This window comes from Cebus imitator, unplaced genomic scaffold (genome assembly GCF_001604975.1).
Source record: "Cebus imitator isolate Cc_AM_T3 unplaced genomic scaffold, Cebus_imitator-1.0 Scaffold181, whole genome shotgun sequence".
Taxonomy (NCBI): Eukaryota; Metazoa; Chordata; class Mammalia; order Primates; family Cebidae; genus Cebus; species Cebus imitator.
Window position 1 is genome coordinate 26,472 of NW_016107496.1, and position 14,109 is coordinate 40,580.

General features: G+C 42.7%; 1 protein-coding gene across 1 annotated transcript in view; it reads left to right on the forward strand.

Annotated features, from left to right (window-relative positions):
- Nucleotides 1–4,783: 4,783 nt before the first annotated feature.
- CPM (carboxypeptidase M) overlaps nucleotides 4,784–14,109 on the forward strand; it is a 47,323-nt gene continuing 37,997 nt past the window's right edge. Inside the window, exons 1-2 of the mRNA XM_017545680.2 lie at nucleotides 4,784–4,856; nucleotides 12,167–12,321. Coding sequence (XP_017401169.2) covers nucleotides 4,784–4,856; nucleotides 12,167–12,321 — 228 coding nt within the window. The remainder of the gene's footprint in view (nucleotides 4,857–12,166; nucleotides 12,322–14,109) is intronic.

The window sequence follows — 14,109 nt, forward strand, 5'->3', positions numbered from 1 at the left end:
TTAATGTTTTGCCACATTTGCTTTATACACATTTGCTGCAGTACAATACCAAGCAATACCATGTGGCTAGTAAGTGACAGAGCTGGGTTTTAGCCCTGACACTTTGATTCTGCACATTTCATCCTTCTATGAGATGCCACTAAAAAAGATACTGCATATCATCTCATCTCAAATGCTGTGTTCAGGCAGAGGATGTGCTGCGGAAATGCTGGTTTTGATGTCCTTAGCAAACTACTGATCTATTTTCAAGATTTATATCTCAAAACAGTGATACCAGTGAGAAGTCCACCCTTGTTAATCCATCAAATGTCCCGGTTTTAGGTCATATTTGAGGGAACCTAATTTTGGCAACTTCAGGGTCTCTCCTGCTGTTTGGGAGCTCAGCATCCTTCACTCTGGACTCTGACTTGCTTCACTTTAGAATGAAAGCTTTTTAGGATACAAGCTCAAGGAGCAGGATGACTGAAAGAAAAATCTTTCTTCTCCAAAGTAGTTTATGGGGAAGCTAGTAAATTAATTGCCATTATATCTTGCCACTAAAGGATGCATTCTTATGGTAGTGATAGATGGACAGTAGTGCTGTGCAGACCTCCAACAAACTGCCTTTTCTGGGGTCAAAAGAATCTGAATTAAACTCTACTTGAGTTATAGCTCTGTGACAACCTGCAGGCACTCATAATAAATAAGAACACCAGGCCAGGCACTGTGGCTCATGCCTGTAACCCTAACACATTGGGAGGCCGAGGGGGGTGGACTGCTTGAGCCCAGGATTTCAAGACCATCCTAGACAATATGGCAAAACCCCATCTCAACAAAAAAATACAAAAATTAGCCAGAGGTGGTGACCCATTCTTGTAGTCTCAGCTATTCAGGAGCCTAAGGTGGGAGAATCGCTTGAGCCCTGGGAGGTCAAGGCTGTAGTGAGCCATGATTGCACCACTGCATTCCAGCCTGGGTGACAGAGTGAGACAAATGGGTCAGGAAGAAACAAAACGTCAACACTGAACTGGAATGTCCCTGACACATCGTAAAAAGAGAACCCTCAAATGGACAATAAATGGATAGTGCTAGTTGTAATACTGTACCTTTTAAAATAACCTTTAAGAAATCTCTTTAAGTATTCATTTTTTGTATTTTACGATAATGCTCGATCTTGCTCTTATTATAGCTGAATCGCCCTTCTAAAAGATGATTTGATTATGTTTGACCTCTTCCCCAAGGAACTAAAGAGGGAAGTTCTTGGCTTTTTATAGTATAAGGCCCCTAGAGGTTTTCATTTTGGGGATTTAAAAACAAGTTTCCTGTATTTATATGACAAAAAAAGAAAAAGAAAACCTAAAGGGCAACATAGAAAAATTATAATGTTTGGAGCATGATAATTTCGTTGTTTTTAAAACTCCATTCTTAAAAATGTCTTATAATTCATGAGTTAAACTTTAAAGTGTTTAGAGGAAGGGGAACAGGTTTATGAGCCTCTGACCTGGGAATGGAGTGGGAGGAATAGAGAAGGTGGGGTTGCAGGAGGAGAAAAGAGAATTTCCTACAGTGTTCCTGTTTTTGTTGATGGTTAGTAATTAATGAGACAAGCTGTTCTGTTTCTCTGGGAGGCTGAACTGTCTTGAAGAAAAAAAAAAGAAAATTTATTGCAACCCAATGCAGCTTCAGATTTTTCCTCTTTTTTTTCAATTAAAAAATAAACTGTCCCTAATTTAGGAATTGAAATTCTAAAACCTCCCCATTCACCTGTTTAGGAAGAAATGAAATGGAACTTTAACCTCTACATTTCTTGGGTATAATATCAAAACTTTAATGCCATGGAGACGAATATGCAAGCAAATGAAACCCTAGCTCCCTATAATGTTGGAAAAATCTAACTTGAAGCCAGACATTTGGTTTGGATCTTGGCACTTTCTTATATGGAAATATTCCAAGAAGGTCCATTGACTTTTGATTTGATCTAGAAAATTGTTTTTTTTTTTTTTAAGAGCCCACCCAAGATGGCACCTCATAGACTAGCCACGGAGTTTTCCATCAATACTAGAAAATAATTTCATCTAATCTCTAGACCAGGGGTGACCCAGACTCCAGGTCAACTTCCTCAGGGTTATTTGTTAATTTACCCAATCATTCATTCACTCAGCAAACACTTATCAATCATTTGCTACGTATATGGCAGACACTACACTAGATTTTGCAAGCACAGAGATACACAATCTTTTTTTCCCTTGCTTGCAGGAAAACCTTTGGTTTCAATAAGTGACGGGGAAGGGTTGCAGGGGTACTACGAAAGTTCGAAGGAAGTGTCTAACTCAAGGTGGTAGGGGATGGGGCTGAGCAGGAGAAGGGCCAGGAAGGTGTTGGATAGCAGGAGGCTTTTAGCTGAGCCTTCAAAAGGCAAGGGGAAGTTGGCCGCTTTGATGGGGTGGGCTAAGGACTATCCGTGCAGAAGAAGGAGCAGGTATTAAAGGTGCCAGAGCATGCAGTCAGCTCCTTTAGGAACTACACATAATGAAGAATGGCTGAGGCCTGTTGTATGGGATTGGGCTGGGAAACCCAAGGCAGGAAGAAGACAGATCCCGCGAGGTCTGGTGTGCCTGCTGAGGGGTTTGGGCACTGTCGCGATGCCATAGCGAGCCAGTGCAGGAAAAGCAGTGGAGCCATGGGATCCGGGTCACATTTGATCAGTCACCCAAACAAAGGAAAGTTTACTCAACAGCATGCTTCATTTGGACTCCATTTTGTCAAAGCATGGCAGTGATGTCAGAAATAGAAATGAGTGTCTTTACTGCACACCACCATACCCAGCTAATTCTTGTACTTTTTGCAGAGAACTCCTGACCTCGAATGATCCCCCTACCTCAGCCTCCCAAAATGCTGGGATTACAGGCGTGAGCCACCACGTCCAGCCTAAAATGCATTTTCTAAGCTTTCTTTATTTCTGGGTCACCTCCACAAAATTTTATGGTTCTGGGAACCCCTATGTGAAAAAGCATAGGTATCAGCTGTAAGTATACTGAACATTCACTAGAGGAAAAAGTAATTTTGGTTTGAGTTGGTTGTAGAAGCAATGTCATATGGAAAGGGCTAGACTATCCTGCAGAAATAGAGGACCCACAAATTGCTATTTTATAACAGAAAAATAAAGATTTAGATCTCACTCATATGTCCGTTATTGAGCAGTTGTGGTTCTGCTCCCGGTCACCTTCCCTCCAGGACCCAAGCTGACAGAGCACCCTCTATCCAATCATTGCCTGTCTTGTGTCAGAGGGAAAAGAGACGGTAAATCATGCATTGGCCCTTAAAGCTCTGCCAAGAAGTGGTACATATCATTTCTGCCCACATTTCACTGGCCAGAGCAAGTCGCATGATATGGCTGAGTTCATCAGGACACCAGATGTTGGGCCACCAGTAATATAGCCCACCACTGAGGTCTTTACTAAGAAGGTGACCTGGACCTTGGGAAATGGCCATGATTTACCTGGTAGACACAGCAGGAGAGCAAAAGAAAAATATGGCAACATTGTTATGAAATCCAGACTTGGCCACATGAAACATTTTTTTTTTTTTTTTTTTTTTTTTTTTGAGACTGAGTCTCACTCTGTCACCCAGGCTGGAGTGCAATGGTGGAATCTCGGCTCACTGCCACCTCTGCTTCTCAGGTTCAACTGATTCTCCTGCCTCAGTCTCCCAAATAGCTGGAATTACAGGTGACTGTGACCATGCTCAGCTAATTTTTGTATTTTTAGTAGAGTCCGGGTTTCACCATGTTGGCCAGCTGGTCTCAAACTTCTGATCTCAAGTGATCCATCCTCCTCAGCCTTCCAGAGTGCTGGGATTACAGGTGTGAGCCACCACACCCAGCTGTGAAAACCTTAGAAAACTGACTTCAAGGAAAATGCTTCACAGTGACAAATCTTAGGATGCCACTTTATAGAAATATTCTGAAGAGAGAAAAACCCAGGTGAGTCAGAGCAGCCTGGGGAAGCTTCTTAAAACCGGGATTCTGTGGAATTCAGAGAATTTTAAAAGGCAGAAAATCCAGTGAGGCCATAAAATAAGCTAAAACAACATAAATAAGATGGGGCTGTGCCTAGGGTACTAGTGTGCAGAAAGGAACCCACCTCCTGTGGGAGCATTTGTGTTGGCAGATAGTGGGACATTCGGGTGGAGGATAGGTGATGGAGGACCCTGAATGCCCAGGGGAAGAATTTGGATGTAATGTGCCAATATTTATCAAGAAAAAGAAGTTGCCGGGCACAGTGGCTCATGCCTATAATCCCAGCGCTTTGGAAGGCCGAGGTGGGCGGATCACCTGAGTTCGCAAGTTTGAGACCACCCTGACCAACATGGAGAAACCCCATCTCAACTAAAAATACAAAATTAGCCAGGTGTGGTGCCTGCCTGTAGTCCCAGCTACTTGGAAGAGTGAGGCAGGAGAACTGCTTGAACCCAGCAGGCAGAGATTGCAGTGAGCTGAGATCGCACCGTCTCAAAAAAAACAAAAAACCAAAAGCAGTCTTGGGGATACATCAACAATTTTTGAAATGTTACAGTAGTTAATTGAACATCTACTATGTAACAGGCACTGTTAGATTATCAGTGAACAAAACCAGCAGCCTGAACAAAATGGTGAACACAACATGCAGTGCCCTTGTGGGTTACATTTTGGTTGAGACAGATACCATATAGGTAAACAAATATACAATCTCAAAGAGTAAAAAAGTTGTGAAGAAAGATGACACAGGATTAGAGAGTGACTAGGGTGTATATGGTGACAGTGGTGATGGTGGTGCAGCCAGGGGGTGGGGTGGATGACAAGACAGCTGTGGTGACTGGTGAGCATGAGGTGGTCCCTGGTAACAACCAGGGCTCCACGCCCTACCCTCAGAGCACCATCCCAGGGTTAGCATACTCCACTGAGCAAAGCTTCCTTGGCCAGGTGATCAATTAATTAGAAGAGCCAGGAATGCTGGGCCCAAAGAGATAAGCCAGAGAGAAAATGCAGGGGACATGGATCCCAGATCCACGTAGAACCCCTGGGGACCGCTGAGTCCCACAACCTCAACAGGGCCCAGGGTTATACTCACAGAGCAGGTGGCCTCATTTCAGACCCCCCTCATGTTAGAACTCATTGTGCAATGGGAAATTCCTCACAGCAGAAGCTGGAGTCAAATGCCTGCCTATTTCTCATTTCATGTTGGGATGCCTCCTGTGTTCCTCTCACTCCCATGTTAAACTGAATTACAAAATTCATGGTTCTAAGTAGATTTTAGAATTGACCTAGGCAGAAGAAACAGCCCAGCCCCTTCATTACTTCAGAGCAGAATAGAGCCCTCACTCTTATCACAGTCGCAGAAGGCCCCTGGGACACCTGACTCCCCGAGACTCTTTCTTGGCAGGTTTCCCTGTCCATAAACAAGGTCAGGAATTCCCTGCCCACTACACAGAGTATGACAATTAAGCTTCATTGGGACCCTGTGGCTGACCTTGGGTGAGCTGGGGGCATCACATCTGTACAGGCTCTAGGCTTGCCGAGTTCAGAAACAGACTGGCTGTTCATGTGGACTGGCCCAAACCTGAAACTCTACAGAAATTCCAGTGTCTGCATGCTAGGTGGTTAGCCATGAAAAAAGTTGTGTCCTCCAAAGACAGGGTGTGTATGGTGCAGATGGATTTCATCCACGTCTTTCCTTTCCTTGCCACTTCATCTACCCTACTTTCTTTTTTCTTTTTTAGCCAGTTTTTTTTTTTTTTTTTTTAAGTTCAGGGATATATAATGTGCATGTTTGTTACATAGATATACATGGCCCATGGTGGTTTGCTGCACCTTATCAACCCTTCATCTAGGTTTTAAGCTCCACATGCATTTGGCATTTGTCCTAATGCTCTCCCTCCCCTTGCCCTCTCCCTCCCCTCCACCCCCCAGCAGGCCCCAGTGTGTGATGTGCCCCTCCCTGTGTCCATGTGTTCCCATTGTTTAACTTCCACTTGTGAGAGAGAACATGCCTACCCTACTTTCTTAGCCTGTTTGCCGACTTGCATGCAAACTGAGTGCAGGGAGAACACCTAGCAGCCTGACCCCAGAAGGGCAGCTACTCCAGATTCCACAGCTCTGGGGAAAACAGAGTGACTAAAGCTCATCTGTAGTCCTTAAATGGAGAGCAATTTGGGACAGTACCAGCTGATCAAACAAAACCAAGGGAGCAGACAATAGCCATCACTTCTCAAACCATCCTCATTGTGCCCCTCGACTCCCTCCTTCCATTTTCAGTACTACATAGAGGGGAGAAAGACAATCACCTCAACGACAGAAGTCAGTACACAGCAAGTTTGCTTCACACGCTCACGTTTCTTTTGTTTTTCTTTGACTTATTTTTGATGTTTTTCGTTTTCCATCTCTGAGGTGATTAGCAGTGCACCCTAGTGGTCAAGAACAGAGCAGGGACTCCATGGATAGACCACCCGGTCCTGACCCTTGTTACAGTGGTTCTTAAGCTTTCAGGTGACTGGAAATCACCTGGAGAGCTTATTAAAACACAGCTCACCAGCCACATATGGTGGCTCATGCCTGTAATCTCAGCACTTTGGGAGGCCCAGCACTTGGGCAGATCACTTGAGATCAAGCATTCGAGACCAACCTGGCCAACATGGCGAAACCCCATCTCTACTAAAAATACAAAAATTAGCCGATGTACCTCTGTAGTCCCAGCTACTCTGGAGTCTAAGGCATGAGAATCATTTGAACCCAGGAAGTGGAGACTGTAATGCGCCGGGATTGCTCCACTGCACTCCAGCCTGGGGGACAAAGCAACACAGTGAGACTCTGCCTCAATAAAAAAAAAAACAAAAGAACACAGATTACTGCTCCCCAACCCCAGAGTTCCTCATTCAGCGCATCCAGGGTGGAATGCAAGGATGTGGATTTCTAACAAGTTCCCAGGTGATGCTGATACTCTTGGTCCTGTGACCACACTTGGAGAACCTCTGCCTTATGAAGTTACCAAAACTGTTGACTTGTGTGAAAGAATAGCCCTATCCCTAACCACTTGTGGCTATTAGGGTTAAATGAGTGAATATAGGTAAAATGCTTTGAGCTGTGAATAATACAATGCAAGCATAACTAGTATGGAAACTTCGCCCATGCCTTTTGTCCCTGTTTTGTTAACCTCCATTTGTTTTGTTTGTAATAAACCACTTAGCCAGGTACCTCTTCCTCTCCTTCAAATCCAGAAGGTGTGTGAACTTTGGAGATTGTTTAAACTGACCTAAATCATATGTGATTTTCAACTCTTCGGTGGGTTCACTCATTATTGAATGTGGGCTCTGCATGCTGTATGTGATAAACTTCTTGTGTGGGGGGGATAGTGGGAATGTGCATATGTGAAATTGACGTCAGATCTTTGGATGATTGCTAGGGAAGGTAAAAGGAACTCACACTACAGTGCAGGCTTACAGCAGCCTTGCCAGTAGGGCTGTTACTCCCACTACTAGAGGAAACTGAAACTCAGTTCATTGAGGAAGCTCTCTCAAGCTTTTACTTAGGTCAAAGGTGACTTGTAAGGATACACAGAGAAACATGCAAGCCTGGGAAACCAGCTGATCTATTACTCTGTGTACCAGAACTTTATGTATCAGACCAAAGACACAACAAACCTCATAAAAAACTGGAATGTGCTTCACATCACTGCAGCTTTGCCCCAGTGATGGGGCCACCCACGTCTCTGCTTCTCCCTAGGCATGTTTCTCTCATTGAGACTCTCCACATAGAGATAGTCTGATGGAGTTGTGACATTAACACCCAGTGTGGAATGTCCTGGAAGGGTAGCCTCAGATTCAGTTGTCTTGCCTGTAATCAGTCATAGCCAGGAAGCAAGCCCAGTCTTGCTGCAGGTGTAAACCATAGCAACTCAATGCTAAAAGAACTGCCTAGGAACTTTTTCCCCACAATGGGGTTGGCTTTGGCCTGTCTAGTACTTTCAGGGACACTGAGGCAGCCCTAGGTCCTCAGAAGAGCACAGATTTTGGAGTCAGACAGACTTGGATTTGAACTCTGCTTCAGTCACTTAAGTTTCCTCAAATATACATTGTGGCTATCACACACCTCACAGGTGTTGTGAAGATCAAATAATGTAAAGTGCATAGCAGAGTGCCTGGCTCGTATCTGCACTTAATGAATGATAGGGTTTGGTATTTCTTTAATTTAAAAAACTAGAAATATGAAAAGGTGAAAATAATTACTCAACTTTATCATCCTGTCATTTAGCCTGTTATCCCTGACAGTGTGCCATTTTCAATCCTGTAGGGATGCATTTGTATTGTTAATAATTTTTTAAGTGATCAGTCTCGTTCTGTCTCCCAGGCTTGGGTGCAGTGGCACAATCATAGTTCACTGTAACCTCCACCTCCTGGGATCAAGGGATCCTTCCACCTCAGCCTCCTGAGTACTTAGGATTACAGACACATGCCACCATACCCAGTTAATTTTTAAAGTTTTTGTAGAGATGGCATCACACTATGTTGCTCAGGCTGGTCTCAAACTCCTGGCCTCAAATGATCTTTCCACCTCAGCATTCCAAAGTACTGGGATTACAGGCATGAGCCACCATGCCTGTCTTCATCCATTATTTAATTTAGGCTTTATATGCTACAAAGCTATAGGTTTTTAATAGGAAGTCTGTTTTACATAGTTGTAATTATATAATTTTGCATTCTTTTTCCATATTACAAAATATTTTAATGTTATAAATTCTGTATGTAATTTTAGTGAACATGCTATAATTTATATAAAATTACTTATCATTGTACACCAAATAGAGACAACCAATAGAGAACTGGTTGAATAAATGGTAGTGCATTCACATAATAAAATATGAATTAGCCATTTACAAAGATGGATTAGGGCTGGGTGTGGTGGCTCACACCTTTAATCCCAGCACTTTGGCAGGCCGAAGTGGGCAGATCATGAGGTCAAGAGATTGAGACCATCCTAGGCAACATGGTGAAACACTGTCTCTACTAAAAATACAAAAAATTAGCTGGGCGTGGTGGCAGGCACCTGTAATCCCAGCTACTCAGGAGGCTGAGACAGGAGAATTGCAAGAACCTAGGAGATGGAGGTTGCAGTGAGCTGAGATAGCGCCATTGCACTCCAGCCTGGTGACAGAGTGAGACTCTGTTTCAAATAAAAAAAAAGAGATAGAAGTATATTTTTTAACACAGAAACATGTTCACAATTATATGTAAAATGAAATGGTTGTACTTAAATATCAACTACCTCTCAAATCTGTCTGGATATTTTCCTACCTCAGTCTCAGCAACTTTCAAACTTTAATGAGGCTCCAATCACAAAGGTACTTGTTAAATGCCAGTTTCAGGCTTTACCCCAAGAATTTGATTGAGGCTGGGGCTCAGGAATTGGCATTTTTACAAGGATCCCAGGTGCCTCTGATGTGGAAAAGCTACCTCGCCCATTTCTGCCTGTTGAAGCTATACTTAATTTTCCAGCCTTCTCCTCCTGCTTTCTCCTGAACTCCTGTAGTACTCATAGCACTTGTCTGCTTTCTTGTCTTAGAGATCTTAGCAAACACTTCTAAATTGTAAAACTTTTCCTGATCCTTCAAGCAAGCCTAGTTGCACACCCATGCCATAGCCCCAGGATTTGTGTCAAACCCTGCGTGACTTCCTGAATAGAGATACTGAAGTATCCGGAATCCAAACTTCATTTCCTTTGCGGTGGAGAGAGAAAGGCTGAGTACTTCAGAGCTCTTTAGCACACCTGTTACAGCAGGAACTTTTGGGAATAAAGGTAGTCTTTTTAACCTTGATTTACAACAAAAACAAAACCTTGTTTAGATTACTTTTACTTACCTTGACAGTCAGGTTGTGAAAAGTAAATAGTTTGTCCTTTGTGTATTTACTCTGGTCTAGGCCAGAGACAGCCAGTAAGTTGGAGAGGGCAGTTAAAACCCTTCTAGAGGCCTGTCATTCCAAAGAATAGTTTTCTTCCCGTCTGTTGGTTGATTTTCATTCTCAGACTATGTCACTGAGTTGTTTAAGGTAAGATTCTCATCTTGCAGTTCACTTAGCGGCCACTCGTGCTAAAATTTAGATTGAGTTACGCATCAAAGGACTTCTTCACTTAGATTTTATCAGTGTGATTTCCCTGCTTCCTTAAACTAAATAATATTGGATATCCATATCAAGTCAGTCTTTTGTCATCTACGTTATTTTTCACGTAACAGGCCAGCTGTTGCAGATGCATGCTTATAAATAACTATTGCTAAATATTATGTTGAGATGATACTGAATTTTTTTCCTTGCTTGTAAGAGGACTAGACCATATTCTGTACAAATAGTTAACACAGAAGAATTCCTCGGAAACAAACCTTTAAAAGCCAGGTATAATAGCTCACTTATGCAAAGTTCCTTGTTTCATATGAAAATGATAACTTTGTAGAAGTAAAGCCTCACACAACAAGACTTGACAGTGTTGGGGAATGGAAGATTCTGGTTAATCTAATGCTTCCAATGGGGAATCACCAGATGGAGTACACTCGTCCACATGGCAAACTCAGAATCACTCTTCAGAACCTTCTGTAGAGGCGTCATCTGTAAAACCCTACATCCATAAAGCTTTTCATCAGCCCCTCCTTGAAAAAAATTAACGATTTTTTTATTCTATACCCACACAGTTCACTACACACACATCTATGATATGTCACACTCTAGTATATGTTTGTGTGTTGCTATTCTCTGATAGATCAGAAATTCATTGGGCATTGAGCATGTGGCTTATTTGTGCAGCCTAACCCAGGTTCAATGCCTGGATATAGTATTCATCAAATAGATGTATGAATAAGAATTCTGCACTGAACAGGGGACATAAATCATATAGACTACATTTTGTGGGTGTTTTCTGAGAAGTCCTGGAGTTACAAAATTTAGAGTATCACCTTATCATGACAAATTTCCATACAATACGGTTATAATAAATTATCAATAAATGTTGAAAATAACAAGTCCAGTATTTGGTTTTCCCTGAGTCCCTGATGGCAACTTCATGCTCCCCAGTCTGTGCAACTACTGATTTAAGGAGCTAGATCTGAAATTCTGCAGAAACCTGCTCAACATTAGCCCATTGGTTGCTGTTAAATTCCTCTCCTGGGCTCTTAAATTCCTTCGAGGCTAAATTATTACAGATATTTAAACTTTGTACATACATGATGGATAGCAAACATTCCCACATCTCTAATGTAAGTATATTAAAAGTGCCAGACAATTTTTAAATTGAAAGTGACTTCTTCATTTTTACTGGTTAGGAAACCAAGCCTCTTGGGAGTTTTTGTTAGGGGGAGGAGCGCTAGAATTGAAGTCAAATAGACCAGAGTTCGGTTACTGGCTCAGGGGCTCAAATCATTGCCTCTAATTGGAGGTGTGATCATAAGCCCTTTACTTAATATTTTTGAAGATCGGTTTTTTCTTTTGTAAAGTTTTGTTAATAATCCATCTCAGTGGGTCATGACAAGGGGTTACTTGAGATTACCTGAGCCAGAGCAGCACAAGTAATATCTGCACAAAACAAATCCTCAGTGAGCTTTCATCTCTGCCCTTTTTTGCCCAAATCACACAGAACTAAGACTTAGACACTTTCTTTGGGTTGTGGTTCCCACTTTACCTGACGGGACTCACACATATTGAGGATGCTTACAAGGGGCTGTGTCACATCAGCATTTAAATAGAGAATTCAGGATCTCCTACGTGTAAAACCATCTCCCCTTTGAGTTACTTTCATTGCTGTTGTTTTTTCTCTTTCCTTACACTTCAAGTTATGACATCATCCCAGTCAACCATCGACTATAATTTAACTTTGTATAATTGTGTGAATTAGCAGATCCTAGGAGTCTCCAGGATCTCAGAGCATAGTATATACACATTTTAGAAAAATAAGATCTGCATCGCCTAGTAAGTCTTCAGCTTTTAAAAATCACATTCTAAAATAATAAGTGAAATATTTGTGCTGAATTGAAGGGGTTTCCATAAATTCTGGCAGTAAACGAAGAGTGTGTTAAGCACAGAGATGTTGGTCATAAAAACTTAAGTCACCGTGAAACAGTCAAGGGATCAGGTGGGGGAAGCAGCATCCTGTTTCCTGTTTTTATTCTCCCAGAATTCATTTGTCATTTAAAAAGCCAATTTACTTTTCCTTCTTTTCTTTCCTGTAAAGGTAGAAACCTGTGGGTTCTTGTTGTGGGGCGGTCTCCAAAGGAACACAGAATTGGGATTCCGGAGTTCAAATATGTGGCGAATATGCATGGAGATGAGGTATGTATGTGGCTTGAATTTCTGAAATTTCACCAGAGAAGCTTCCCCTAGGGTCTCATGAGCTCTGTGTAAATGCTACAGAGGAAGCTTGGAGAAGTCTCCAGCATGCATTGTAGCAAAGAAGCAAGGCCCGGAGAGGTCTTCCTGTGAGGCCTGTGGGAAGTTAAGGAATCAGGGTCCAACAACCACCACAGCTGTGTGGCTGTGCACCCAGCGCCCTGTCAGAGTAACCGGAGCTTCGGAAGAAGAACAGTTCCCCAGCCCTGAGCTTCTACCTGCCAATCCCTGCATCTCCTTTCTGGGTTGAGTTTTCCCACCTCCTGGTCAGCATGAAGCTGACCCAGTGAAGGGGTTGTTTTTATCTGAGCGCACAACTATCAGAAACTCCCAAATAGCTACCCAAATTCCTGTGATCTGGCTTTTCAAATGCTTTTGTTAACTCTCTCTCAAATCGATTACTCAGTGTCTTTGGTGCTCCAGTTTAGACAGTCACATTTAGGATTCTCTCCTACCCACATTTCAACAAACACTTGGCCGGGTAGAGTGGCTCATGACTATAATCCCAACACTTTGGGAGGCCAAGGCAGACAGATCACTTGAGGTCAGGAGTTTGAGACCAGCCTGGCCAACATGGTGAAACCCTGTCTCTACTAAAAATGGAAAAAATTAGCCAGGTGTAGTGGTGCACACCTGTAATTCAGCTACTTGGGAGGCTGAGGCAAGAGAGAATCGCTTGAATCCAGGAGGTCGAGGCTGCAGTGAGCCAAGATTGTGCCACAGCACTACAGCCTGGGAGACAGAGTCAGACTCCCCACTCTTAAATTCCTTAATAATATCTTGCCTCTTTTCCAACTTAGGAGGGATAAACTCTACTTTTATTTTTAGGTTTTGTAAAATATCATTTACCACTGTTACCTACCCAGCCATTCTTGCCAGGCAGTTGAAGATGTTCACCTTTGTTTCTTACCTTGCTTCCTCAGACTATTTTGAGACCATGACAACCAAAGTATTTTCTGTTTACCAGGACTCTATAAAACTGAGGAATCAAAGAGTTCCCAGCCATTACAGTAAGGAAATTTTGCATAGGAATATGAGTATTACCCTGTAAAACACAACTTGTAACTTTAGGGACTTTCTAATTTACATGTGTATTCCGATAAGTACTACCTGGTGACTTGTTAAAACTCTTCTGAATTTGCAATAGTATGGCTGGCATGCTCTAATCAGTGCTGAGCTTCCTCTTCTGGCATAGCCCTCCCCAGACTCTACAGGAACTGGATCCACCCTTCATGATACACTCTGCCTGCCCTTGCCAGGCATGCTGCCCAACCTGTCCTGCTGAGAGAGGATACTTCTTGCAGCTAAGATGCAAGCACCTGCCTCAAACAAAGTAATAAGTCTTTGAACCCGATTTTGGGGTGGGTGCAAGTTTAGTCCATCTGTGACTTTTTGAGCATAATGGGCAATTTCTTTAAAAAAGACTACATTGCAAGGAGTCTGACCAAAGTTGGTTTTAATAAAACAGCTGTTCATTACAGACAGCAGCTCAGACTGCCTTTTCCTTTTGCTATCTAGTCTATTGATCAAGGTGCCCCAGAATGTATTTTTTTGTTGTTGTTTTTTGGTTTTTGGTTTTTTTGAGACAGAGTTTCCCTCTTGTTTCCCAGGCGGGAGTGCAATGGCATGATCTCGGCTCTGCAACCTCCACCTACAAGGTTCAAGCGATTGTCCTACCTCCACCTCCTGAGTGGCTGGGACTATAGGTGTAAGCCACTACTGCCGGCTAAT